General features: G+C 42.3%; 1 protein-coding gene across 5 annotated transcripts in view; it reads right to left on the bottom strand.

The window, feature by feature from the left end:
• Positions 1 to 23964, bottom strand: part of TBXAS1 (thromboxane A synthase 1) — a 253481-nt gene that overhangs the window by 199641 nt on the left and 29876 nt on the right. Inside the window, exon 1 of one of the 5 annotated variants that reach the window (XM_068142227.1) lies at positions 20808 to 20870. The exons of the other annotated variants lie outside the window; for them this stretch is intronic. Within the exon in view, the coding sequence (XP_067998328.1) occupies positions 20808 to 20821 (14 nt within the window). The 5' untranslated portion in view covers positions 20822 to 20870. Of the gene's footprint in view, positions 1 to 20807; positions 20871 to 23964 lie in introns of those variants that run through there. 5 annotated transcript variants of the gene reach the window in all.

Below are 23964 nucleotides of genomic sequence, written 5' to 3'. Positions count from 1 at the left end.
TCTGTTTGCTTCCCCACAGAACAAAATGAAGGCCCAACCATTTTATATGTTTTGCATACTGTTAATTTTCCACAAGGGTTCTATACATTATTTGTACTTTATTCACACTGAGCATGCATCTTTAACATGCATCTGTCCCTTGAAAATGCATCTACAGCAAAGGCAGATAGAGTATTCACACTTGCTCCCTTCAGAAAGGGATTGTTTCCTCTTCCTTCCTTCAGAAGGGAAGTTCCCCCACTGAAGAGCACTCAAGGAAAGTCTAACATGCAAGGCTAAAGATTTTCTACACTACTTTCCTAGCTACAGTTACTTCTTTTTTATTGTTTGGGCTGTCCCCTGGAGAACCTAGCCCTTCTCAACTCCTTTTACTTGAAGTCCATGCAAAAGGCCAGAACCCACCCATAACTACCGCATTAGCCTAGGGATTTGGGAACTGCCTAAAAGACTCACCTACATGGAGAACTAGTGTGACATCAAACTAGACAAGCTAGACGTTGGATAAGAGCTTGGCCACAAAAAATGGACTGCAACCATGAAGTATTCACCAGCAGTATTCCTATTAGGAAGATTTACACAGATAATACCTTATTCACTAATAGAAGGAATCATGAGCAACAGTAAATTGAATTTGACTCCAGATTCTGTGTGTTAAGGATTATGTTCACAAGTCTCTCTCTAGGATCTTGCTGCCATTGGAGTGGCCATGGGACTTGATAGTTGGAAATCTCTGTTTGCTAGTTGTTGGGCATCACACACCACCACCAATGGTGCCATTCACCTGAAATATGACAAACCCAGGCCAGCCACGACATTTATGTAGGTACAATGTAGTCAGCAGGTCATATATTAGAAGAGGGCTTCAGGAGGCAGTTGAGAAAATCTGAGAGTTCACTGCTGATGAAAAGCTGTTCCCTTTCCCCTAGCATCCACTCCACGTATTTGCTCTTGCTGCTGTCCGTGTTTACATGAGCCATGTCCTAGCTGATGCAGCCACTAAATGAGCAAACTACACCAGCAACAATTAACTTCTTTTGCTGCTCATTTTGTATCTAGAAAAAGAGGGAAGGGTGCCTGCATGATTAGCTGGACAGGTTTGCTGGGGAACCAAATGAGTGACAGAGCCAGCACCAGCATCGAGTGATGGGGAGTTGTGAGCTATACGAGGTCAGCACAGCCACTATGCAAAACATTTCCCTTAGACACAGTGTCTCTAAAGCTCTTTCCTGGCAAAGTCTGCCACTGACACAAAGATGGGTAGGACAGCAGAGAGCAAAGAGGGCAGGCTGCAGTTACAGAACAGGGAAGTGAAGTCACCTGGCAGTCTGATGATACTTCTAGGAAGCAGAAAGACAGATCATACCTCCAGGATGGAATGATCTGCTTGGAAAGGTCACAGACACGTCCTCAGTCACTTGCTTTGCTTAGAGCTTGGTGGGGCTACAAACACCAACATGAACCCCTGGGGGAATGAAAAGGAGCTACCATGTAGAAATGTGTGTAGGTAAGACAAGCGCAGAGTCCTGTTTAGCAAAGGCAAGGGAGTACTGGGTGGAGCTCCAAAGAAGCTTGTAGAAAGATCTAAGGATGGGGAAGGAAAAATAAAATTAACTTCTAAGTGGGAAGCTTAAGGAGGTAGTGCAGCATATTACATAGATAGCAGAGAGATGCCTTGACTGACACCTACAAATACACAGGAATGAGCTCTGACAGCAAGCAACTTTCTGTTCTCTCCACCACCACCAAAACACTCATGGAACTGCATACAGACATTACAGACATATAACTCTGAATTCAGGTGCCATTTCTTGGCATGGAGGGCACACAAAGATTACCAGGGAAGTTGGTGGAGTCACAGTAACACTCAGCTTTCAGAAGACTCCCCTTTCTTTTTAGCAAAGGAAAAAAAATTAAAAATTAAACTAAACAAAACCCTCACCACATAGCACTTCCCCCTACAGAGTCTAAAGGAAAACACACAGTCTAAATACACAGGAAGTCAAACTAGAGGGAAGCATAGCTCATTCTGGTCTATAAATAAACAAGTGATTAACTATTGCTCTAATTGTTGTTTGCTATCGCTGGAAGAGGGACTATTTTCCTCCTCTTCCATCAGAGAGGGATTTGTGCTACCAATACAAATCACTGACAAAGTCACAGAAGTAGCCCCTTCCATGCCAATACAGTCACACAGCTAAAAACAGCAGCAAAAAGGCTTTGGCTAGAAATTGCCCACAGCTTATCTGCAAAGACAAATACTTTGCCTCCTTAAATGTGAGTATAAGCAAAGATAGCAAGCCAGCTAACAATTAGCCAAGCAGTCCCAGATATGTTTAGGCTCTTCTGTATTGAAAGATTTATTAGAATCTAACATTTGGCTTTTATTTAATCACCTTATCCTACCATGCAGTTTCATTAAATGTATTTTAGGGCATGGAGCCTTCTATATAAAGACAACACAAAGACCCCTGTGAGGAAAGGCAAGTCTCTTTTTGTCATATCAAATAAGGAAACCAATCATCCCACAAGCCTTCCACTTTTATTCACAAACAAACAAACAAATAAATAAAATAATAAACCAGATAACTACTGGGAGCAGTGATTCCTTGAGGAAAGGGGGAAAACCTAAATAAACTCTCTGACATCTACATGGGGTAATGTCTAATACTAAAGAGCGCAATCGCAGACAGGTGCAAGACTACAACATAGTGACCATTTTGAACCTTAAAACTACAACATCATCAGAGGATTTTGTGCAACCTGCTGAATGTACAGAGGAATGAACACATGTGGATGTATGAGCAGTTGTAGAGAATGGTTTCTAACAGTAACTGCAAGCAGCCTGAAGCATCTTTTAAGGAAAGAGGAGAAAAGTTGTAAAAAACTACCATTTTAAAATCAGTGCACCTAAACACATTCCCCACCTAAGCACATACTGCAAGACAAATTGATATGGTGAACCTGTAATCAAGTCTCCTCTTCAATACAAACTGAAAACCAACTCATTCTCCTATCCTGCCCCTAGATAATAGACCTGATAAGGTATTGTCTCAGCTTCAAAACATGAACATCTGGAGGAGACCACATATCCTTCAGCAGCCATGCCTGCACTGTTTTCCCACTCTATGAGATGCAGGCAGGATTCATTATTTTGTTAGCAACCATGCACCTGAGACATACAGCTATGGCCAAGCCACTTGTGGGGTTAAACCTCCTGAAAAATAAAGTTATGCTATTACTCTTTTCTCTTGACAGCTCTGAGTCAGAAGAACAGTTGCTTTGTTTTTGTGTTGTTTTTTTATTCTGGAACAAGTCTGTTTGAACAAGGTTGTATTTTACCACAGAGCATAGCCCTTTTCAATATGCACACAATTTTCCTCCTATTCCTTACTGGTCTAGGCTTTAACATGAACCTTATTGTAGCTCTTCTAAGGAGCAAAGCAGTAAAAGACTGACTTGTGATATTAGAAACCAGGATCTGAGAAGGAAGATGGGAAGGGGAATTAAGAGTTTGCTGGCACACTTGGTCATGGGACAAAATTTGAGGACTAGATTATCTGAAATGCTGACAGCAATCTGAACAGGCTTTTACAGTTACAGCTCCTGGCATATTGGTAAAAGGGTAGCTAAGTTTCTCACTTGCCTGCACCTGGTTAGTGAAACATTGCAACAAATAGATGGGATATGACTCAGAGGCCCTTATGAAACATCCTCTGATCAGTCATCTGAGGCTGTGGTGGTTCCTATTGTTCCATTAGCAAGTTGTGTCTGGTGATAAAATAGATTATGTGTCTCTAAAATAGTCCAAGAATGTGGCAGGTTTTGTTTGTTTTTAAAGACAATTTGATGCTTATGAATGCTCAGCATTCAGGCACTCAGGCAGACGTGGCACTTTCAGAGTATGCAGTACAGCACCCATGTTAGCTGGTCTGGCTTCTCCACCTCGGCAGCGAGTTGGCCCTGGTGCAGTTTGTGTTCAAGCAGCAAAATAGCAGTTGTGCACACAACTGGTATTCCACAATTCTCAGCTTACAAAGAAAACAAACTTTCCTGGATTTAATTAAAAAGCAACAAGAAGTAACCCAGAGGCTGCATATTCCACATGACATTAGCTTCACTTATTAGAAACGTATTTTCAGTGTTTCTCTCATTATAAGGGAGAAAGATTATACAGTTTGCACTGCTGCCTGCAACCACAGTTTTCAAACTGGAGTGTCAGAAGACAAAGCTCCTAAATCTACGCTTAACTGCTTGAATAAAGGGGCTCTATCTTAACTAGACATTGCACAGAAATTCTGCAGGAACAAAGGGAAGTTGCAGGTATCCAAGTTTTTCTAAAGAAAAAAATATTAAATAATCACATTAGGTAAATGTCTAAATACAGACACCTGAAGATTGCACAGAAGTGTGAAGTTTTAACCACACTGGCTAGAAGAGTTAAGATGACAGAAACATCCGGCTGAAAGCTGAAAGTGTTTGCTGTTGTACTAGTAACACAAGGAAGAAATAATATAAAGTACAAAAGGAGTGGAAAATAGAGAGGAAGGATGAGATGAACAATGAGGGACTTGTTAAAAGTTGGGGGGTTGGGGGGGGTGGGTGTAAAAATGGGAAGAGCACAAAGAATGGAGTGCCCCATCTCATCAACATACAGATGTGTAGGTCAGGCCCAAGAAACGCCAAGTAGGCAAGCAGCAGATTGCTGCACGTCTCCTCTGTGATTTGCAAGGCAGCAAGTGACCTGATGGGTTTGCTTTACCTGTTCTGCGTACAGAGTTTCTTTAGCCCCCTAAAGCTGTAATTTGAAGAGTAGATGCAGGATTTTCACGCAGCTGAGACACACAACTGTCTGTACAGTTTTGCCATGTGTGTGTCTACACGAACCCCTAATTATCTGTGCTGTCATGTATAATTAGTCAGGCTGAATATGTAGTAATTGTAAATATGTGAATGTTAGGTACACTTCACACATTCAATAGCATCCTGTGTTTGTACACAGGAAACTTTCAGTAAATATAACTAAGATCATACCCTGAAAGGAGCAAGCAAAATGAACAAAATATTTAGTGTCTATGTAATTTATCCTGGGACCTGACATGAACACAGAAAATGATTTTCTAAAATATATAATCAAGTGATTTCTCTGTTTTTTTCTTTCAAATAATTGGACACAGTGCTTCCATGGCCTGCACTAATGACAGAAATTGAAGCTCATTATTCAAGCCTGCTGCGATCAATATAAACACAAGGACAGTCATGAGCAGGCAGTGCTAGAACACAGTTTTTAAGGTCAGTGAAAGTTATCATGTGATTACCTTGAAAAACAGACATTACCAGAGAAACACAAGGCTGAAAATGCAGGAAGGATGAAGTCAAGAAATACCACGATGCACATCTCAGCACATGCAAAGAGTATTTCATGTAGTTGAACCTCACATTTCCAAAAATCTGGAACTACTCAAACACAAAACTCAGCATATAAACCAGGATTAACTTTACTCAAGCATGAAGAAGCTGGCTAAATCTACAACAGCCAGATCTCATCCATCTCTTTCTCTCATTCCGAGTATCAGAAAGATTGAAGTGTTAATAGCTGTCTTCTTGACTCATTACCTTACAGGCTTTAAAATCTGCATAAAAATAGACTTTTTTAAAAAGCTCTCTTATTCAAATGAAGCACATTTGACTGCAACTACATCAAACACAGTCCCAGTTTTATCAGAGATATGCCGCTTCATGTCAGTCAGTTGACACAACCACGCGTCTGTCTCTGTGCTAAATACATGTGCATGCAGGGAGGAGGAGAGAACAAGCCCGTATGCAAACATGCTGTTATCTGGTTTTTTTTTCCAGTTGGAAAAAATTGTTAACACAGCTCAATCAAATCTATTGAAAAGAGCTAGGGACTCATTTAACCACCGTGTTCCAGCAAGCTTTTTATCCTGGGCCCTATCCCAAATGTGCTAAAGACCATGGGAGTTCCTCAGCTGACCTCTGCAACTAATTTCATTTGATATGGTTGTTTTAATTGGCTGTACTGGTAGGATAAAAATTATTGCAAAGCATTAGAAAGGCCAAAGAAATCTGATTTACAAAAAGCAGCAGCAAGGCTTGCACATGATTAAAGGCAATCTAAGGATTTTGCTTTTGCTGTATGGACACCAGGATAAAACCATGTAAATAATCTGGGTGACATAAAGATTACTTCCCAAATACCAAAGAGTTATTTAACTCACTCCTTAAATTTACTGTGATGACATTGGTCCTGTTTACATTCTTTGTAGATGGTTTAGCCAGATGTAGAAATGGGCAATGCCAACACGTCAGCTCTGCTGCCATGCTCAGTCACATCCCAAAGCAATGTGAAGAAGCCCTTTTAGCCCTGGAGTTCACTGATGGATGAACATCCCTATGCAAGTAATCCCTGTGCTGCAGTAATGTCCATAGCACATGTGCATTAAGAAAAATAAATCACTGTCCAAGTTGTCATACTCTATCTTACTGATCAGTTTGCTATATTTAATGTTTCTAGTTAAAATAGAAATTATATATATATGTTCTAGTGTATTAATAAGTTAGGCACATTATAAAGCATACACCAAAACAGAAACTAAGAAAGGATGAGATAAAGATGTAGTGATCTTGGTACTCCAAAAAAATATTTTCTTCCTGTTCTCTAATGGAATATCTTGCATAACCCTTGGGGTGTACACACCCCACTTTGGTGCCACAGGGGACCACTCTACAGAGGTGCCACAGAGAACTCATTCCTCATTGCCAATGACATTTCAAAGTTTTAACCACATATACACAGCCCCTGCTCCTCCAGCATGAAGTTGGCCTGTGAGTGCTGGGCAGCACAACAGATGTCTACTTTCTGCATCTGCTGGTCTCAACTGTATCAGACAACTGCTCAGCAGAGTTGGCTTCTACTGAGTGCTTAGATTTTATACAGCTATCCCTAAATTTCCCAATTCCTAGTGAATTAAACATCCCTCTCCTTTACCATGGTATTTATATTCTGCAAACAGAATTAAAAATTTAAGTGTTCTCATCTTTGTTTTCGTGGACTGAAAAAAATCACATAGCACTTTCTACATCTTTCACTTGCTCTTTTTGTGTCCCCACTTCTTTTCATGCCACCACAGATACCAATATTCCCATATTTTCTTTTTCCTTTTTTTTCATATATATCAGAAAGTCATTCAACCTTCTGCTAAAGTTTACCCAAAATCTGGCTGCTAAGCTGAATTTTTTTGTCCTCTTTACCTCCTTCCTAACAACAATTCTGAACAAATTTCTTCAAATTAATGAGTCCTGAGGCATGAAGGCAAGGACATGTGTTACTGAGCTTATTCACACAGAGGAGCCAAAATCACCTAATAAGATAGAGCTTTAAAGCTTTATCAGTTTATGAAAAGGCTTAGGGCATAACACATTTGCCTGCAATAGCTGGGGATTTGGCTCAGCATCTCAGGAGTGCCTGCTCTGGACTTACCCTGACACACTTTCTCATAGAATCATAGAATGATTAGGGTTGGAAGGGGCCTTCAAAGGTCGTCTAGTCCAACCCCCCTGCAGTAAGCAGAGACATCCTCCATTACATTGGGTTGTCCAGAGCCCCACAGAGCCAAGGATGGGGCCTCAACTACCTCCTTGGGCAATCTGTTCCAGCATTCCGCTAGCCTCGTGGTAAAGAACTTCCTCCTAACATCTAAGCTAAATATAGTCTTGTCTAATTTAAAACCATGGCCCCTCATCCTATCACTACTGGCCTTTGTAAACAGTCCCTCTGTAGCCTTCTTGTAGGCCCCTTCAGGTACTGTCAGGCGACTATTAGGTCTCCTTGGGATCTTCTCTTCTCCAGGCTGATAACCCCAGCTCACTCAGCCTGTCCTTGTAGCAGAGGTGTTCCAGTCCATTAGTCATTTTCATGGCCCTCCTGTGGACCCTCTCCATCAGGTCCATGTCCTTCTTGTGTTGAGGGCTCTAGAGCTGGATGCAGTACTCCAGGTGAGGTCTTACCAGAGCAGAGCAGCAGAATCGCCTCTCTTGATCTGCTGACCCTACCTTTGGCTTGCTTGCTCCTGCTCATTGCTCACCTGCACGGTAAGCAGTGGAAAGTAGGAAACATGCCCTTGTTTATTTTTTGACAGGCCTACCCATTCCTGTATTTCACAGGTTTTCAGAAAGACATGCTGAATTTAGAGTAGCACACCTATTATCATTTCCAGTCGAAGCTGAGGCCTCCACACTTGTCTTCACACTGACTGCTTTCCCCGTAAGCCATCCCCTTATTAACATCAATTGCAAATCAAACTGCAGAGGTGAAATTAATCACTGTGCAATGAATCAGCAGGCATCCTACTTCAGTCCATCAAAACAGGGCTTAGATTAAACTCTAAGTAGTCCTTCGGTCTTCTATTAAGCCTTCATAGAAGATCTGCTGCACTTTTTCTGAGCTATATTTCATGCAAGCCATAACACTAGGAGAATTCACTTCAGCACTTAGGCACTATGCAAATATTACAAGGGAAAAAAAATCAACTACCTTCAACACATAGGCTATGGAGCACTATAACAGGAAACATTTGAATTATTTTTTTCAATGCTATTTTATTCTAAGAAATTGGTCACTTTTCTGAGAAAATTATAAGTGATGTGATGCAATAATCTGCAATAAACACATCATGTTCTCAAAAATCATCTTACCAAGTGTGTCTTCCAAATATGTGTCTTTGTTACCACCAACAAAGTTGGTGAGGGGTTTGGAACACAAGCCCTATGAGGAGAGGCTGAGGGAGCTGGGGTTGCTTAGCCTGGAGAAGAGGAGGCTCAGGGGAGACCTTATTGCTCTCTACAACTACCTGAAGGGAGGTTGTAGACAGGCAGAGGTTGGTCTCTTCTCCCAGGCAACCAGCACCAGAACAAGAGGACACAGTCTCAAGCCGCACCAGGGGAGATTCAGACTGGATGTTAGGAAGAAATTCTTCACAGAGAGAGTGATTGCCCATTGGAATGTGCTGCCCAGGGAGGTGGTGGAATCACCATCACTGGAGGTGTTTAGGAGGAGATTTGATGGGGTGCTTGGTTGCATGGTTTAGTTGAATAGGTGGTGTTGGATGATAGGTTGGATGTGATGATCTTGAAGGTCTCTTCCAACCTGGTTTATTCTATTCTATATACCAATAGCAGAACAATCTTAGGAAAGACCCAGAAAATATAAAAAAAATAAAAAACAGAACAAAAAAGCCCACTCAAACCAGAAGGAAATGTTCAAGGACAATCTTTCTTAATAGAATTTTATAGCACCACAGTTCCACTGACTTCTATGGAAAAAAAAATAACCCAATTTGTGATTAAGGCAAAACAAAGCCATAACTGCTTCATAACAAACTCTACAACCCTCACGTTATCTAAGTCACTTTCCTGACTTGTTTCTCCTCTTCTGCTGAGGGTTTAGCTCAGAACTGTAGTTGGCTCTGGGATAGGTGGGAGGGCACCGCAGAGCTCTTAAAATTGTTGCATCCAAAAGACTGAATCTGTGCTGTTCTCTGGATCTCCTTCACACAGCCACAGCAAGACTATGACTTTATCACAAAATCCATACTTATAGAACTACCACTACACCACACCCTGCACTAGCAAGCTGTGCTCTACTTTAACATAGCAATGCCATCATGCACAGGACCAAGTGGAGCACTACCAGAATAATCAGACCACTCAAGACTCTGCCAGCAGAATTGCATCCATCAAGAATCACATTTCTTCATACTCCCTGCACATCACTGTCTTGTAATACAGAATCATATGTTAAGACCAGTTTATTTCTCTGAGAGCAAGGAAGAAGCGTAGCTACAGATAGATGGGACACATTCTATCCTGGCCAGACAAGTGCTTCTCTTGTGGCAAAAGGGAAGAAAAATTGACAGCTTTTTTAATAACTTCACCTCAGGTTAGTACTCCTCCATCAAAGTCTGGACTCACATTAGAGGGGTGGCACATCACTTCAGTGTTTCAGATTTGTGCCTAGCTTCCAGTCAGTGAAGGCAACATCTGCCTCTGCATTGGGTCTTGGGGATATCACTGTCATGATCCCTCACTGCCTTGTCCAGAAATAGACTCTGCTGCCCAACAGCACCAGCACAAGTTCTCTTTGTAAGAGAAATGCCCATGGCAGTGCTAGAGAGGATACACAAGCAGATTGTTTCATCTGGGCTGCTAACACTGCACTTTATTAGTGATTACACAAGTATTGTCACTCAGTTAATTAATCATGTCATATGCAAGCAAAAGAGTCTCACTGATCTTAAAATAAGGGTTACCTGCGTTTAAAGGACGAGAACAGAGCAGAATACAGGAGAAGGATGTTGAACATTTAATTTCAGTAGGTCTTGTCCTTCACATAAAACACTCACTGATTAAATTCATGGCAGGAAACATAGTGTGGATACCTTTACACTTGTTCAAAATTAATTTATACCCCTTTGGCTTTCTATAAAGGGACTGACACCAAAAAATAATGGCAAGAACATTTCTCAAAAGTACTAGCAAAAAATGGCAACTATTTTATTAATTCAGTGTAATGAATGTCAAGCTTCCAGATAAACCTGTGCAGATGTGTGTGCATACCTGCAGGACCAGAAAGCTTCTGTGAACTATCTTCCATTTATATAATCTCTTATTTATGTGCCAAAAAAAAAAAAAAAGAAAGAAGAGGCACAGCAAATATCACAGCCCTGTATGACTGCCAATGCACAAGCATGACTGGGAGAACAGAAAGTCAGAAATCATGTCCCACTCTCAAGCACGCATGATGGGAGGACAGTCTCTTCCCAGAAGCCAAAGGACAGCAGTAAGAGCTGATGGATGTGTTTGCCCTTTACAAGATACATCCAGAGGGGAGAAAGTGCAGGGTCCTGCATCTGGGTCGAGGCAATCCCAGGCACAAATACAGGCTGGGCAGTGACTGGCTGGAAAGTAGCCCTGAGGAGAGAGACTTGGGGGTGCTGGTGGACAAAAAGCTCAACATGAGCTCTCAATGTGCACTTGCAGCCCGCAAAGCCAATCAGATCCTGGGCTGCATCAGGAGAAGTGTGGCTAGCAGGTCGAGGGAGGTGATCCTCCCCCTCTACTCAGCCCTGGTGAGACCCCACCTGGAATACTGTGTCCAGTTCTGGAGCCCCTATTACAAGAGGGATGTGGAGGTGCTGGAACGTGTCCAGAGAAGGGCCACAAGGATGATCAGAGGGCTGGAGCACCTCTCCTATGAGGACAGACTGAAGGAGTTGGGGCTGTTCAGTCTGCAGAAGAGAAGGCTCCGAGGTGACCTAATTGTGGCCTTCCAGTGTCTGAAGGGGGCCTACAGGAAGGCTGGGGAAGGACTTCTCAGGATCTCAGGTACTGATAGGACTAGGGGGAATGGAATGAAGCTGGAGGTGGGGAGATTCAGGCTAGATGTGAGGAGGAGGTTCTTCCCCATGAGAGTGGTGAAACCCTGGAATGGGTTGTCCAGGGAGGTGGTCGAGGCCCCGTCCCTGGGGGTGTTTAAGAGCAGGCTGGATGAGGCTCTGTCCAGCCTGATCTAGTGTGGGGTGTCCCTGCCCATGGCAGGGGGGTTGGAACTAGATGATCCTTGTGGTCCCTTCCAACCCTGAATGAAACTATGAAACTATGAAACATCATCTCTAAGCAGAAATGTGTGCACGTGTGGGAGCTGCAGGTGGTGGCTGGGGTGAGTGCTTGCCTTCACCAATCAGTAGAAAGTACACAAAGAAGGCCCCAGCTCCAAAAAAAACCAACCTTCACCCTGCCCCCTGTGCTCCTCAGAGTTTGTCCCACAACTGTGCATTCAGTATTTCCTCCTGGTCTATTTGTACATATTCCTCATCTCTGCCAAGTGCTGCACAAGCCCATCAGACGAATAAGACCCTTCTAAAGTTCACTGGTGCTGTTGTGCATTGTTGTTCTTCTACTACATATGGCAGTAAGCCAGGAAAGCCAAACGATTAGATATGCCTGTAACAGGTTTAGGAAGGATGGAAGGGTGTGGGAGAAAGGGAAGGAGGGAGGGATAAAATTTTAACACTACAGCTTTGTTTTGATGGATATTTTTGTTTTAAAAACACACACACACACACACACACACACACACACACACACACAAAAGAGAAAAAGCAACCCAAACCCAACCCACCGATGTGTGCATACAACACTGCAAATGAAAACAACAGGTTTCTGGACTTTTTCAGCATGTGATGTGCTAGGTGAGAGTTGACACTATGCATACAATGAAAGAAATGCACAAAAGGATTAATCACACAGGCAACTGCAAACCAGAGCTCCCACAGCTGGATAAGAGTAAAGACTAAATTGAGTTGTAGCAAAAATATGTTAAATCAATATTAACCACAGGCAGCAGGCACAGATCTTTATTTGGAGGCAGTTTAAACGACCCTCCCCCTCTTTCCCTCCACCCCATCCTGCCATATATTTGCTATTTCTGAAAGGTCTCAGTGCTGTGAGGTTAGGCTGAAAGTGTATCCCAGATCCTACAAAGGGACAGCTGAAGAAGGTTTCATGCTGAGCTGGCAGTCACACAACAGTACTGAGGGTCTGACACTGCTGTGCCAGAGCTGCAAAAGCCAGACAGAACACGGGCACTGGGTGGTTCCAAACCACCTCTTTGGCATACCTGCTCCAATCTGCAATAGCAAATAACTGTGTTAATCATTCAGCATGAAGTCCCTCATGGCAAAACAAGATACATGGAGCAGTACCAGATACACAGGCAATGAAATGTGAAAAGAAGATATGTTTTCTCTAATAGTACAGAGTAACAGCAGCCATCTAAGATTGCACACTGGTCTCTTCAAAAACAGCCCAGGATGGGCATGAAGTTGAGAGGAACAGTGCATGTTCTTCCTTGCAGACCACATGTGCATCAAACTCACTGGGAACTTGACTCAGTTCATATGATGCAGGGCAGGAAAGGCTCAGACAGACCAAGTCAGCTTTCAGACAGTGACAAGGCATTCGTTGCTACCACAACTTTGCCCTTGTTCTCTAATCAACATCTGCAGAACAATTGAAATAAGGTTCCTGTAATTTATTATAGACACTTTATTTTGCTATCAATTTGCAGGAAACATTGCAGCTATGCTGGGGAGGAAAGATAGTTTCATGGTGCTCATTTTTCAGACAAGCACAATATAATGCATAGGAGCTAGCATACTGCTAAGAAACCCTCAAATTTTAGGTCTACTTTTAGCTCTGATGTGGACTTGTGTCCTAATGGCAAATCATTTCTGTGTTCAAGCTCTCTCACCTTTAGATGGAAAAAACAATGCTTTTGCAATGAGTCTAGGTTTGTTTATTGAACAGTTGAAGTCTTAAAGCAAAAGGTGCTGCAGAAAACAAGCTGTGTTAGAGTAAATCCTCTTCCATAAAGGACAGCCACTTCTCTTTCTCAATGACCACACTTTCAAACTCAAACACTGCTCAGCAGTCAATTTAGTTTTAAGGATCAATAACTTGGAACTGTCTATTGAACTGGTCAAGCCTCTCCTCTGCTTCCCCCATGGATATTTCTCTTAAGCTCTCCTCATGAGCACCCATTTATCAAGCATTACTTAAATGTAATCTTCTGGTTGGACAAGATAGACTGCAAGCCAGAACCAAACCCAGGGAAAACCCATGCAAAATTTAACCTACATAACAGCGTACTTGAATTTGAAGGTGTTACAAAGTTTGTTTCTGATGGCAGGGTTTTCTCAGAAAGGGGAGAAAGGATAGGCAGGGAATGAGCTTAACAAAAGCATTTATAAATATATGACATTGCCAGCTTCAGCAGCTGAATTCAGGACAATAGCACAACCAGAAAGTCTGGATGAGGCACATTTGAGCTAATGGAAAGTGCTCTGCATTAGTGCCCCAGCTTTTGGTGCAAAGGCTTGCAGAGGTTGGATTAGCTTGGCTGGCAAAATTAAAGTACAATGGGAATGTTATTCACTTTTTTTTAAAATAGAACTAACACACCTTAACACACCTTTGCTCATATGTCAGTGCTTTCTAGCAAGCTGTATTCCTCATCCACACCACCAGCTCCCTTCCAAGTTGTGCTTCTAGGAAGGCTTCACTGAGGAATGTAGAGGGTACAGATGGGCTGATTCCATGTTTATTCTTTTATTAGAAATTTATTTCAGTGAGCACCTCTATCATAACACAGTCTGATTTATGATTACCTTGCAGCAGGGAAGATATATGCACTAAACTTTCCACAGCACAAGATGACCTCATGCTTTCAATTTTTTTTCCAAGGGTTTTTGCAAGGGACAAGACTGCCCTTAACAGCAAGCTGCAACCCAGAACCCATGTCAATCCAAGTGACTTAATACATTACAATCTGCTGACAAATTCTTATTTCAAAGCACTTCATTTCAAGAACTACCTTCATGGTTTACATATTTCTTGGGGGCAACTCAGTCACTTCCTTTGGAGCACTTGCAATCCTCATTCCAGCAGGACCAAGCTAGCAATTACATTTCATTAAGAAGTGGGATAGAAAGCAAATGCAAAGGCTGTTAATTTACTTTTAACCAAGCACAGTCTTCTGCACATTCTCTGCAGCAACTGATTTCAGAGGAGAAAAAGATGGAAAGGAACATGTATAGGGCTGGTGGATCTAAGTGTTGTAGGCTACTTTGGAGAAAAGAGTCTTGTAGCTAGTAGGCTCTCAGTTAAAGACTGCAATGGAAAATCCGTATCTGCTCCACTGAGGGAAGGAATTCTTCCCTACACCCCTCAGCACTATGCACAGAGATAAAGGTTTGCCCCTTGATGCTTAGCAGAAGTCTGACTTTCGAGTCAAAACAGTACTGTGTCATCTAGCTGTCTGGGCTACACTGTACATGTGGCGTCTGCTTGATCTTCTCAGGCTGAAGAAATGCTGGAGATAAAGTATGTGCAAATCAAAATAGTTTAAAGAAGAATGCTGGTGATAACACTCAGTAGTACCTTGTTGCTTCATGCTTCCAAACATTACTAAAGAACTGCTCATGCCTCCCAGGGAAACAGGCAGCACTTTCTGCTTACAAAAATATCTGACACTCCAAATTTCCTCCTCTCTAACACTGTTAGGGGAGATATTGACATATAAACAGGATGCACGTGTCCAAGAGGCTTTTTCGTCAGCACAGACCCTGATCCCAAGGACAGCAATAGCTCTCATGCTCCCTTTGTAGCCCAGGGACTGATGCAAAGGGTCAAAATGGGAAAAACAACTGTCACGATTATCTGCAGTGAAGGTGACTGTAAGGTCTGAGGGTTCAGATTTCAGACGGGGAAAAAATAAGTGTGCCCTACAACACCCTCAAGCAGTCAAATTTCAGTTTTAAAGAGTTAAGGCTGTGTAGATACCTGAAAACTGAAAAGAGGTGCAGCCAGACCCACCTTTCAAGAAAAACAAGAGCTGCGTTGCATCATGTGCAAAATAATGCCTTGCCTGTAGAGCCTCCAACACTGTGAAGCAATAGAAAGGGGGGGAACCAAACCACCCAGCTACCCCAGTGGAGAAAAATATTGAATTATTCTTTTTAAAGTCTCCAAACACCGAAGGAGCTCAGGTAGGTCAACAGCAATAAAAAATAAATATATGAGAGAGAGAGAGAATCATATGAACCCCTCTGATGACATGCTTTTCTAAAAATATCCATGGGCACTTATTTTGCCCCCAAATCCAAGGAGCTGAATAAGATTGTGTTACAGCTGCACAGCCACACTGCAAGATAATACAGGATGCGAGCCAAATTCTCACCTCACGTAAATCAGCACCGCGCCACTGGAGTCTCTGCAGTTATTTTGAACAGCCCCAGCGGAGGATCTAGCCACACATTTTTGTGTGATATACAGAGCTCACCAGCAGCGTGACCAGCTTTATTAAAGTTCATATTTTTCCAATTGCAAGCGTCTCACATGCTTCATTATTCAAATTTTTTATATATATACATATAAAACCCCAAAACATTAAGATCTCAAGATGCCCTGAGGACCAAACACATTTTAAAGGAAAGCAGTTAGAAGTAAGGCACTGGATATTTAAAGTTGGGGTTTAGTTTGTTTTTTCCTGCTTGTACTATTTAATGGGTCAGGAGAGCTAGCAGGTTAAGAAGAGGGTTACAAAGAGGCCCACTAAACCCATCCTCTCTCTTTCTTCCCAGCTAGATCAGAGGGAATCTGGTTTGTTTGTTTTTTCCTGTTGTAACATAGGTCAAAGTATTAAAAAGACTGAGAATCACCGACCTCTTGCTTACAATCCTTGGGCTCACACATATGACAAGACTGGGCAGAAAAGGTTAAGTTCAAAGCAGCTTGGACCTCTAGGGACACTTTGAAGTACTTTAGCATAATCTAAATTCATAAGGACCCCTTTAATGTCTAAGTAAACTAACAAATGCTTTTTGAACAGTCTAGCATCCCCTAAGGAAAGAGAGCTGTGCAGTAATAATCACTGAATTACCCAAATAGTCTAAAAAAATAGTCTGATAAAAAAATCCTATTAGAGCTGCTCCCTTCCTTTGGTAAAGGTAATTGCATTTTTTGCTTTCTAAAAACAGCAGAGTTAGCCTTCAAAGAGAAGTGCCATTTCTGATAATTGGTGACATGCTACCACAAGGAAGTTAACCATTTAGGGCTGGACTGTGCTCTTGCCACTGGACTGGGCTGATGCTGTGCTGCCCTGGAGAACTATGAAGAATTTAAACTCCTCAAGCAGAGTGCATGACCATAATGCTTTGAACAAAAATACACTTGAAAAGGAGTTGGATAAGTACCTGCTTTGAAAGATGAGTTCATTCAGAGCTACACCGCTGTGCGCTTTGTATGTGCACATTTTTAGAAGAAACAGAGGGAACTCCATTCTACCTCCAGGAGAGAAACAAGAGAGTATTTCTATGACCAAATGACCCACAACTCGGTAAAATTGGGAATGATGCTTCCTACTCAAAAACTAACTCTTCTTATGTTGCCAGTAGTTATTCATAGTCGCTAGAGATAATAGAGCAACTTCCCACCAACTTGGAATTGCATTCCTTGAGAAAAGAGATTACTTTGGGTAAACAAGTGAAATTAGATTATCTCATGCTGCCAACAGGAACTTGCTTCTACATCCGTAATTCTGTGTCATTTCAGAAGGGATCTACTGACCTGCCAACATGTGGTCAGGAAGCAAAGTTTCTTACTATGTACAAATAAAAACACAGAGAGACTTGGTTTTTCCATTTTCTACAGCAATGTTAATTGTTTAGGACAAGACAGAGCAGTCATACATCACAGGCTGTTTCTGGAATATCAGCGTGACATTTTCTCACTGCCTCTCTCTTGCTTAATCCAGTATTTACCCAAATTGGATGGATGTTAGTACAGCAGGCGAAGCCTTCACCCAGGACACTGGGCCAACAGCTATTAGCTGATAATGAATACAGCAGTACCAGCAGTCCTTTTCTTTAGAGCACAGGATCTGCAGAGTGGGAAGGTCTCTCTGCTTTGTGCTTTGCACAATCAGACATGGGGACTGAAAAGATTCTGATTACTTCCAGGAGGGACTGAAGACCAGGTCTGGGAGGTAGTCCTGTCAGCAAGGGGTCTTACTTGGCCACTTGACATAGGGGACCCTGAAGAGAAGGAAATTACAATGAAAAGTCCACCTGAGACTAGGAGACAAAAGCAATACACAGACCCCCTATATGATTGAGCCTACTAGTGGTCCAGGAAGAGCACATTACAGAGCAGAGCCTTGAGGTATGAGTGAAACCAAGACACAGCAATTTTGCTACTTTTCTTCCCTGGGGTACATTGAGGCTTCCACTCTTTCAGCTGACAGTGAAAGCAAAAGGGGTTGATAATAATGGCCTGGATCAGGTTCCTATTTAAAGTGGCCTCTAGAGAAGTATGAGTGTTAAACATTGATGACCAAAACAGCTGTGGAACTAATTGCCACTCTTTGCCCAACATTTCATAAAGTATAGTAAAGACCCTATATCCATATGCCATTAATAAAAGGCAAAAAGAGTCAAGAATTAGTACTCAAGGAAGTTAATAGCTGAGGTGAGGGATTTTATCATTATTTTTAATGGAGACAGACTCCAGGTAAATTCAAGGGGTGGCTTGTAACTAGTTAAATTATCTGAAAGAGAGGGCTCTGATTTAGCTAAAGACAGTGGCTAAATCATTAGAAGGACTTCTAATTGTGCTGAGCTTGCGTGCTTGTACAATAGCAGTCCCCACTGTGCATGAGCTGTTCAAAGCAGGGAGAACAAATTCTGCCAGATGTCCCATCCGTCCCATGGCCTAGTGTGGAGCAACAATGTCATGTATCCACAATAGTTGTGCAATTCACCCACAGTATCAGAGCTGGAATTACGCTCAGACTCAGCCCTGGTCATTCATAAATACAGACAGTACCCAAGCCCTTGGTTATAAACACTCTTACACACAATTATGCAAGTGACTGAATAATTCAGGTTTCTTTCCAAATATGGCACAATATTGAGCTATGTAAAAACACAGCTCTGCTCTGGCACAGTCTGACATCTCTCTACATCTAGCCTTCTCTCCAGCACAGTTTGTAAGACAGAGAAGAGAATACCTTCACAAAAGCTTACAGAAATGTGACCTCTCACAGTAGCACCTTCTCCCTCCTAAACATCCTCTCTTCTCCTGCCTGGCTCCTGCTAAGTGTTTTATACTTTCCCTTAGTGCCAGGATATGAAGAAAAGAGAAACTGTACTGACAGCCTGCTGAGGCTGACTCCCACAGCTCCATGGCAGGCAGTGCTATACCAGCAAGACTGTGGCATTCTGATCTCCAGTGAGAGTTTGAGCAGGAGCACGTCCATAGCCAGATACAGATGTACAGGGGTAAAAACGTAGCTCAGAGAGAGAGGATCATGGTAGGATACTGAGCATTAATCCCACAGCCTCCATCATGACCTAATCCATTTCAGTATCACACACATGCTTCACAGGGTTGCTGTAAGAAATAGGCAACTAAAACTTAGAGAAGGATTTAAATTTAACAAGGTGTTTCCATCTTTACTAAAGCAGAAATACTACCAACATTCTTCACAGTTACCCAACACCTTCTACTGAAAGAGTATCTTCTCAGTGACTTGCCCATGGACTTCAGTATTGAATGACTTCTTTCATTCTCCCAGGTCTCCCTCAACTACACTATCTTTGGAATTAATTTCTTGATTTGTACTGGGCCAGAATATCATGCATTACAGACAGGTACCTCCTGCCATGAAAGCACCCCGTGGCTTCAGTGAGCGGTATTGTGGGCAGACCAGCCATGCCCACAACTGCATCAGGAATCAGGACCCAGCTCCAATTTTCTGCATTGCAGCAATTCAAAGTGCTGGATGATTTAACATCCCAAGAGTCACATGTGAAAATGCTCTGGCCCTACTTTCCCTGCTATACATGTATGTGTGGGTTTGATTTGCATACAAGGAACAAAGCAAGTAAACATAAACTGCTCACCATTTTTCCAGGTGACTTTCTGGTCCCCTTCAAATTTGGCAAGTTCATAATTTTTCTGTGGGAAGTGCTCTATTACCTACATGCAGCAGATCAGAAAAACAAACACCTTTTTGCAGGTTTAGTTATTGGATTCCTGCAGCAACACCCCCAACACAGTTTTACAGCACTCTGTGGAGTTTTCTGGCAATACTTCTTCCATCTCTTTCACAGACAATGGAATTGGAACGCACCTCTCATATGGGTGTAAGTATGCTTCAAGTCTTCACAGCCAACTCACAGCTGCACAGCTTTAAACACAAGAGTAAGTTATCATTCCCTGTTGCACTATATGAAAGGGCAGAATGCAGCTAGCCATTTAAGCCTCTGCTTAATACTTTTAACCTACAACAGAGAGAAAGCAAATGCTTTGCAAGCTATTCGTCTTTGAATTATTCAACTAGGTCTTGTGTTCTAGGTGAGTATATCATATAGACAATGCAAAGCAGCAGAAATAATTCCTTCCACACTCATTCATTATACAAATTCTGATATAAATCTGCATTAAAAATCAACTTGATAAAAACTTAGATCTTAAATGCTCAGCTGATTCCTCGGACAACTACAGTAAGTAACAATTTGAAATTATACTTGCACTTTCCTATGAATTTGGACCACGTTTGTCAGATTTTCTTTGGTTTTGTATGATGCTTAGCAGTTTGGTTTGATGCTTGGTGGGTAACCACAGAAAGGAACAAACAAAAACACAAGAAGAAAAAGACACAAGCATTCCAATTACTTAGTTTTACCACAAAACATATACACCCTCATGCAACAAAAGAAAAAGCACCCACCTTAAAGTATTTTTTTCTTCTGCAGCAAAAGAAGATTTTGGGCAGGAGGGAAGACATACACAAAACTGCTTCTTCCAGACCTTTGTGCAGACTGCAGAAATCTGCCAGGGCCATGTGCTAGAGTGACTGTTCTCCTGCTCACCTTTTATGCATGCACTGTGCAAACATTACACTGAAAGTGTGACAGTGCTATAAAAAAACCCAACAAAAAACCAAACAGAAGAATCATACAAATAAGGTGCTTCAATTCTTTACTTGATTGTTGATAGAAGTTTGAAGTATTGCTTGTCTTCTTCAAAAGACACCCATCTCCCTACTAAATACGAAACAGACTTTAAAGGATCTGAACCTTATTGCTTACAGTATACATGAAAAAGCCTATGAACTAAACAGGACCCCAACGTCTTCAAGACTATTAGGAGGGCAACCATCTTTTCACCTTTTGTTCAGCATTCAGAACTGTGGGGTCTGGTTTCTGTATCCCACTTGTCTGTGCAAGTGTACGTGTGTGGGGAGAAAAATCATCATGGAATTATTTTTGCTTGACTTCTCAGAGGGCTGTGGTGCCTCTCTGGATGCACTTTGTATTTCTAATGCCAGGCCGTATGTCTAATCATCTCCAAACTTCCCCAGTGTGTGCTTTCGAATCATGTTCAGAGGAACACACACAGTGGCACTCCAGGCTGTCTTCCTATTTATTTTTTAATGCATCTACTCTTATGCTTGTGGGGAAAGGAGACCAGTGAGCATGCCTGCAGAGAGAGCACTGCAGGCTCCCCACTCCTGCCGAGCTCTGCAGCAGCCTGGCTCTTTAGCCTTGCTCCAGCTGAGCTCTCACCACTCACCCTCTTTCAGCACTGACTGCTACTGCTTAGATCACAGACATGCTTAAATGAAGGGTTAAAACCTGTGCAGGAAAGTTGGAGGAAGCCTGCAAAAACATTTTGATAAGCTTGTGTGCAAGTGGAAAGGCGACAGTACACAACAGCCAGGCACCCATGTGCTCTGCCCTGGGCTAGACATAAATTCCCCATCCTGCTCCTCTGCTCTAAGTGATTCCAGGTCACATCCATACATCATGAAACTTTACTATTGTGCTTACAGTGTTTAAACTTGGGGCAGCAAGCAGCTGGGCCCCAGTGTATGATCTCATGCAGATCTCGGTAGGCATTTCCATGGAAGCATGGTACAGCTTTTAGCAGGCTTAATTTCTGTTCCATACCTATGTTTTTCTGTCTGGGGAAGGCACAGACAGCAGAGACTTGGTGGCTGAGTATCTCCAGGGGAAACTACTGTGTTGCAGAGACATAAAAAAACAGAGCTGTTTAAAAGCAAGAGAAATATAAAGACTGACAAAGAACAGTAGAACACAGATTCACTCCTGATCAGACCCACACCACAGGCAGTTTTACACAGAGGCCAGGGCACACCTGGGTCCGCTCTGAAGGCTTCACCCTGCCTGCTCTATACCAGTCCAACGGGCTGCATTGCACAGAGGGGCACAGGGGAAAGCAGACACCAAGGAATCATCACTAAGCATGGGAATGTGGCATCCATGAGTTTCTTCACACAAAGCCTGAGAGCTAGAGGGTCCTCTGGCAGCACACACTAAACAAGTCACAGTGACATGAAGCCACCCATCTGTTAGAAGAAACTTTGATCAAAGGCTAGTCCTTAGGCAAATCTGCCAGGATGGAAAATAGCAGTAACCCCTACACCCCAAACATCTTTCTAGAAGACTGAAGAGATTAGGTCTTGCTCCCTGCCTCAACCAGAAGGATTTTTTTTCCATCTTCCAACATCACCCCCAAGTGAGATGGAGGAAGATCTTGCAGACCCTGCATGGTCATCTTCTCACTAGTTACACAAACAGAGAGCAAAACTGGGCTCTGAGTAACAGATAAGGCTGGGCAGGTGAGTGACACTCGTTTTTACAGTCTGACACCGGAATAATTGAAGTAAATGTCAAGAAAAGTTACCCTAACGCCTACAGGCATAGTAACATGCAATATCCAGTAAGCAGCTGTGTTTTCACATAGTCACATCAAAGAGACTCCCGAACAAGAAGGTCATGGTTTGGTTACAGTGTCTAAACAACTAAATCAGTCGGTACCACTGGGTCTGTCACTTGATTTCATTACCCTGACCTCACCGGCTCTGGAATTTAGTGACCTTCTCAGACCAGTATTTGAGAAATGACTGAAGTTCTAGAGTATGCAAAGATCCTCTCAGTTTTGACTAAATAATTATACCAAAAGTCCAGGAAAGAGGAAAACTTGTCCCTCCTTTCACCTTAGAGTGCCTTTTTCAGTTGCTCCGGAATACAGCACATACCAAGGGAGTCAGCAGTGGGGCTTTGTGCAACTTGCATCCGAGTAATTTTTTATTAAAACAACCTTGGAGACACTGAACATTTATTTTATTTTCTTAATCAGATCTCTATTACCACCTTTCTTGAAGTTTTTCAGCTCACACTGGGACCATAGGAAGCTTTGCTCCCAAACTTTTTTATCAGTTTTACCTCCCTAAATAGAAAGCCATGCTTCTTGGCTGTCAACATCTAATCACGTGCAAGCATCTTTCCTTTAGCCAACTTACATCATGAATTCACATCATGCGTGCAGGGAGGAGGAAGCAAGGCTCAGTTCAGAGCCAACATACTGATACTACATCGGTTTCTATGCACCTGACACCTGCTTGTCTGGTTCCAGCTCACAAAAAAGCTGACACTGGCCACATGAATTATATTGAGTTTCAATCTCCAAGCTTTTGGGGTATTTTTAAATTTTGCTTTTCACACAAAATAGCCTACTTTTAAAAACTTGGCTAAGGCTTTTTCCTTCAAGTTTTATTAGTTTTGCTCTTCAATAAACCTGGTAACAAAAACTTACAGCTTTATCATGAATCCCTCAGCATTTGGATTTTTGTGAAAGCATCGGTATTAAAGCATAAGGAAGTGGAGTTTGGGCATGGATAAAGGGCTCCAACTAAAGCTTATTTCTGTGCTTGTGGTTGCTAGGTAGAACTGAAGGCAATCTGAAAGTTCTGAAACCTAGAAGCGAGTAAAGACGTGTTTATGACTTAAATAGCAAAAGTGAGAGTCATCAGCATTAAGGTTCCCCCCCAAAACAACCATAATTGCACAATATTTTTGAGTATGAGTAATGAATTTAAGCATTCAAAATCTTGCAGTTGTGCATTCTGCCCATGGCAATGGCATGCAAGCATAAGAGGCTTTCCTAGCCACCTGGGAAGATAACACCCACCCCCAGCAGCAATGTGCCGCAAACTGCCAGCCCTCAGAGATGGCCAGATGGTTGTCTCAGCAAAGAGACAGGTCTTTAAAAGTAAGGACTTGCGCCAGTGGAAAGTCTCCTATTCTCCAAGAGACACGTTTTTTGCCAGAACTGTGAAAGATTCCCCCAACACTTCTGTTCCCAGTGTTCACATGCTGAACAGTAGGGATGACGATTATTTAGGAGGTTTGGCTGTTACCAGAGCATTCTGTGGAAGAGCAGTGACATTTCTACTGTAAAGTAAGCTTCCCAAGCCTACCTACAATGCTGGGATATACAAACCCCAAAACTAACTGAATG

This window comes from Melanerpes formicivorus, unplaced genomic scaffold (genome assembly GCF_026170545.1).
Source record: "Melanerpes formicivorus ecotype bairdi unplaced genomic scaffold, bMelFor1.0.p_v2 SCAF_8, whole genome shotgun sequence".
Lineage (NCBI taxonomy): Eukaryota > Metazoa > Chordata > Aves > Piciformes > Picidae > Melanerpes > Melanerpes formicivorus.
Note: the sequence above shows the minus strand (reverse complement) of the source record. Positions and strands in the feature narration are given on the sequence as shown.